The following is a 5,590-nucleotide window of genomic DNA, read 5'->3' as shown; positions in this document are numbered from 1 at the left end:
GGATCCATGCCGCGCCGACAGCTATGCTTCTACAGGGCTCAAGGTACTTCTCCGCCAGCCACGATAGCACATAGCTACACCCCCTTGTACAGCTGGACATCTCCTTGTATCTATAAAGGGGGATGTCCAGGGCCTTCCTAAGGCACGTCCTGGACAGACGTTGCAACACTGACAACGTTGGACGACACCCTCTCGCTCTCGCCCTCGCTGTCTCGCGACGCTTGTAACCCCTACTACGAGCACCCCGATGCGAGATAATATAAGCCATATTTCCCTCTTGTGTTCCATCTTGCATCATCCTATCTGGGCAGGGACACGCAGCAACAAATTTATTGGTCGGTTGACGGTCCTCGCGGGTTCGAAACGCCGAGATATATATATATAATATATTTATTTAATATTTGACAAGACCGCATGTTTCCAAACGTAATATATATGGTTATATTTAATATAATTATATTTGATATATATATATAATAATAATAATAATAATATGGTGCCAAACATAGGATAGAGTCTTCACACTAGAACCAAACAGAAAAACAGGGTGGCTCTGTTCTGATTGCCAAACACAGAATCGAGTCATTCCATATTCAGAATCTGGAATAGAGTCATTCCGTCCAAATAGGCTCTGGAACCAAACACTACTGTGCTGGTAAATGTTCGAATGATGCTTCTGTCCACATATTTTCCAGTTATCCTATTTGCTATTTTGAAATTTCTTTAACCATGCAGTTTATCAGCCACGGCCCACGGGCCCAACCTGACCGACATGGGCCGAGCTGGAGAGGGTGGGCGGCGGCGCCCGAACAGGTCAGATCAATAGTGCAGTTTTTCAGCAACGGAAAGAATCAGCCCGCCGGTTGCCAACAAGTCCCCCTGGGCTGTGGGTCTCTGACAAATGACAATCCTTTCCCCATCACTCTTGCAGCGTCCGCGTGTCAAATTCCTATTGGAGCCGGATCCTCAAGTTCCCAGCCCACTACGAAATTGTACCCATCCCCAACCAGATCCCCCGCTTCTCCCGCAACCGCGTCGGCGATGGCATCCGCGGCGGCGGCGACCGGCGACGGCGAGAAGGCGCACGCGCACCTAGGGCAGCCTCTCCTCGTGCCGCCGCAGCCCCCTCAACAACCCTACTACGCCTACCCGGCCGCCTCCTACGTGCAGCCCGCCCCACCGCCGCCGCCGGCCCCGACGCTCGTCTTCGTGCCGTCCCCCTGCTCCCCGATGCTCGTGCGCCTCCGCCGCCTGCGCCCGCGCCGCGCGTCCTGCCTCCGCCGATTCTGCGCGCGCGCGCTCCCGCTCCTCCTCTTCCTCGCGCTCCTCGCGGGGCTCGCCTTCCTCCTCTACCCGTCCGCCCCGGCCGCCCGCGTCGCCGACCTCCGTGTCGACAGCTTCCGCGCGCAGCCGCCCGTCCTCGGCCTCGGCCTCGCGCTGCGGCTCCGCGTCAGCAACCCCGGCTTCGTCCTCCCGCTCCGCTACCGCGCGGTCTCCGCCGCCGTCTCCTACCGCGGACACCTGCTCGGGGCCGCCAAAGCGTGGCCCGGGTCCGGCGAGCTTGCGGCCAGGAATGAGGTCTATGCGGATGCTGAGGTGTGGGTGGACGCCGGGAAGGTGCTGGATGACGTGATCGAGCTCATCGGGGACGTGGCCGCGGGGTCAGTGCCGCTTGAGATCGTATCTGAGGTAGTCGGCTCGATCAAGGTGTTCCGTTTCCACATTCCTGTGAAGGTAATTGGGTATTCTCGTCTTCTCGCGGTAGATTGTTACGGACTTTGTTATCCTCCCGTTACCAATAGTTTGGAATTGGGCTAGAGATTTCTAACACTTAAGGACATGAAATGCTATAACTTCAACATTTTTAGCTGTTGGATCTGTTTATAAGTATTAATTTGTAAGATCTAAGGATTTGAGTTAAGTTATCAGGGGCCAGATTCAACTCTTCTGGGCTTAGCTTATGCACGCTTTTCATTGTTTGAATGGTCTGGATTGCTGAACGGGATTTGCAATTTTGAATGTTTATAAGGACGTCTCTTTGTTCACCTAAGATGTTAATAGTGATATTGTTTCATTTTTAATGGTTCCTAGTTTTCGTGAATGATGATATTAGTTGTGAACTTGTGATTGAATCTCGATTGAAAAGAATTGTCAAAATTAGTGGTATGGATGCTTCATTCATAAGTGCATGACAGTGATAGCTCGGGTATGGAATGGACAGCTGGAAAATAGTTTTTTTATTCCATAGAACATGTTCCTAGCATTTATATGGACAGGACTATCATACATGGTGGTAGGCGAATATGGAATATGGTTCACCATCATATCTCTTGGTGTCATAGTTCTTTGGCTTGGCATTTCCATGTTAATAAAGGGGATTTATCAACCTTCTTCAATTTTTATCTGTGAGAAGAATCTAATTATTATATGGCCCTTAGTAACCAGGTTCCCGGATCGATGGGATCGAGGAACGGGAACGTGGTACGCGGAACGCTACAAAAACTAGGATTTAACACTACTGGAACGAGATTGTTCCCACGTTCCCGGAACGGAACGAACGTTCCCGGAACGAGGAACGTGGCCAAGTTCCCAGTTTCCGGTTACTAAGATATGGCCAATAATGGGTTATTGTCATTAGGCTGTTCCTGTATCAGATGTGAATCTGTTAATTTGCCCATAAATGTATTTGCTGGTTCTTTGGCTTGGCATTTCCATGTTAATAAAAGGGACTTATCAACCTTCAATTTTTATCTGTGAGAAGAATCTAATTTTTATATGGCCAATAATGGGTTATTGTCATTAGGCTGTTCCTGTATCAGATGTGAATCTGTTAATTTGCCCATAAATGTATTTGCTGATGCAAGGGAACTGTCAAAAAAAAGTTATTTATACCAGTACACATATGGAGCCAAAAGGTTTTGTAGTCCATTTGTAAAATTATAGTTTTTTTTTGCATGACTTTGTTAGTCTGTTTACCTCCATTATATATTTGTACAAACAACACAGTTTTTGTCCTGAAGTGCAGGTATAGCTCAGAGTATTCGTGTTGAAATATGGTTTAGTCTCCACATGAATGTGGCCTTAGGCAAGCTTGTTCTAACAATCAGGCTTGTTAAAAAATACTGTTCTTTTTCAATGACAATACAAATATGGAAAACTAATTATATAGATGTTAACTGCAATGAACAGTACCACAAATTGTCATTGAAGAATCATTAACATAAAGTAATCAATTGCATGATTTTGTTGGTGTGGATGGGTGAAGGAAAAAAAGGATTGTGGACAAATAAGAGTCATCAAAGGAACAAGCTGGCACCAGTGTTCAGCTAAACGATGGTAACCTGTTCTAGGGGGCAAACATAAATTAAAGGTGTGTGTGTGTGGGTGGGGGGGGGGGGCTAAGCACTGAGGTAAATGTTTTAAACAGGCTGAATGGCTGTCAACAGTTCAATTACTTACACACAAGTATGAAATATCTATATGGAAACATACTGTTAGATTTATCATCGAAAGTTGTCTCTCTTTTTTTCTCTCAATATATATACTTAAATATTTCGCTGAACATTTGATTAGGATAATGCAAAAGTACTTGTCCATGTAGGTAATTTACTATCTTCTCCATGAAAGGCGCCTCTAGATTTGTTAGAGCATAGAGGCATGCACTATTACAGTAGCTAGAACATGAGATTTCAATTCTGAAAGTTAGCACATACCTCATGTCACGTTTGATGGTGACATGTACAAGTGGGAACAGATATTCCAGATTTGATAACTAACTGATGCAAGGTTTGAGGTACCTGGAACAGATCCATTTGAAAAAATTGCGAGAATTGCTATAACACAAAGAACATATTCCAAAGAATTGGAATGTATTGAGCCATTAAAATGCAAAAACAGTGAGTATATAGCTCGTGAAGTATTATATGTCCTCTACTCTTGAAGTTTGTGTCATAGAAGCTACTGTTAGATGATGTTTGTACCTGATAAGGGAGCATTAGTTTGCTCACTCACCCTTTTTATTTCAATCTCTCGTGCTTCCTTAATGAAAACATAAATAGTAACGATCTATGCCAGAGCAGAATGCAGTAGGCACATTTCCTAATGAAGGGCTCTGGCCTCTTACCGTTTCAGAGTATTTATGTTTGCCATGTAGCTGTTACTGGTACTGTTGGTTTCTTAACGCAGCACCTCAATTTATATCTTCACGTTATTTCTTCATGCAATTCCTCGTGTGGGTCAAAATCAAACCTCTTAACACTCCTGCTTATCCAGGGGCTCATATCGTGCTCGGTAAGTATCAGCCCAGTGACTCAGGGAATCATAAGCCAGGATTGCTACTAAGGTAATGACCTTATGTTCTGTTACACATTTGTTACACATAATCCCATACTCTTGTCGATTTGGTGCAAGTTACAATTTGTGGTATCAGGATCACGTTACGAATCTTGCTGCTTTCTTCTGCAGCGCGAGTGTGGGAGGCTCCCGATTCCCGAGGATATTTTAAACCTGCAGAGCCTGCTCGATGGAACTGAAGTACTTACTATCTGTATATAATCTGGATATGGTGTTGTGTTTTGTGTAGGCTGGAATAATGTAGTAATGAGTAACGGATAGCATGCTGTTGGACCACAGGGGTATATGTTATCTTGCAGTACGTATCAGAACTGCCTATGTCTATTTTGTAGCTGGTGGGATGCCACCTTAGTATAGTTCCGTTCTCGAATATTTGTCGTCTGCGAGTTTATTTTTAAACTAAACCGTGACAAATAAAAAAGAACGGAGTAGTAAGTTAATCATGGTGTATGATTTTACTAGACTATGCATGATGTATGGTGGTGGTTGTGGCACGTAGCTTATGGTTTGTTTGAGCATTTGAATTGAAGCGTGCTAACTGAAATGAATGGATAATGGTCATCGGTCATGTTCTGAAATCTGAGTGATGATGGATGGATGTGTGCTACAGGGCACACAATGGTGTAGACTGTAGCGTGCCAAACTGGTGTTGTCGTAGATTTTGGCATACTGACGTCCATGCTGTGGAGCTGGCGAGCTGCCGCTGGTTCGAGAGTCCCTATTGTGTGTAAACTAGCACTACACCATGCACTACACCATTCGATCCTGTGTACGTACTGACATTGACCCTTGTTACATGCATACTTGCATTTTGCAACCGCGCATTCACGCTGGGGTGGGTTGCAACCTGGTATCCTCGTATCCATGTCCAACTGGATTAGCTCTATGCCTCTATCTAATCTTTAACTCGTTGATCAGCAAAACTGAAGCTTTCTTCGGAGCAACAGCAGCGAAAATGCACCCCTAATTCCATAGAAGCTATTATTTTTTTACTTTTTTATGAATATTATTTTTTTACTTAATCACTATGTACATAATGCAAAATATCTCATAGTAGGGTGTTTGAATACACTAGAGTTAATAGTTAGTTAGCTAAAAAAATTAATAGTAGAATTAGCTAAAAAGACTAGCCAAATTTACCGATTTAGCTACTCTAAAATAGATTTTACAAAAAAAAAGTGTAGGCTAATCCAACAAACTCGATAAACATATGGACTGAATGTAGAGTGAAGCAGGC

General features: G+C 44.3%; 1 protein-coding gene across 1 annotated transcript; it reads left to right on the top strand.

The window, feature by feature from the left end:
• Positions 1–1,014: 1,014 nt before the first annotated feature.
• On the top strand, positions 1,015–4,813 carry LOC100216939 (uncharacterized). Its single transcript, NM_001143322.1, has 3 exons — positions 1,015–1,734; positions 4,273–4,342; positions 4,465–4,813. The coding sequence occupies exons 1-2, from the start codon at positions 1,042–1,044 to the stop codon at positions 4,339–4,341; spliced, it is 762 nt and encodes a 253-aa protein (NP_001136794.1). The 5' UTR covers positions 1,015–1,041; the 3' UTR covers position 4,342; positions 4,465–4,813.
• Positions 4,814–5,590: the final 777 nt, after the last annotated feature.

This window comes from Zea mays, chromosome 7 (genome assembly GCF_902167145.1).
Source record: "Zea mays cultivar B73 chromosome 7, Zm-B73-REFERENCE-NAM-5.0, whole genome shotgun sequence".
NCBI classification, from domain to species: Eukaryota; Viridiplantae; Streptophyta; class Magnoliopsida; order Poales; family Poaceae; genus Zea; species Zea mays.
This window is presented reverse-complemented; position numbering and strand designations above follow the sequence as displayed.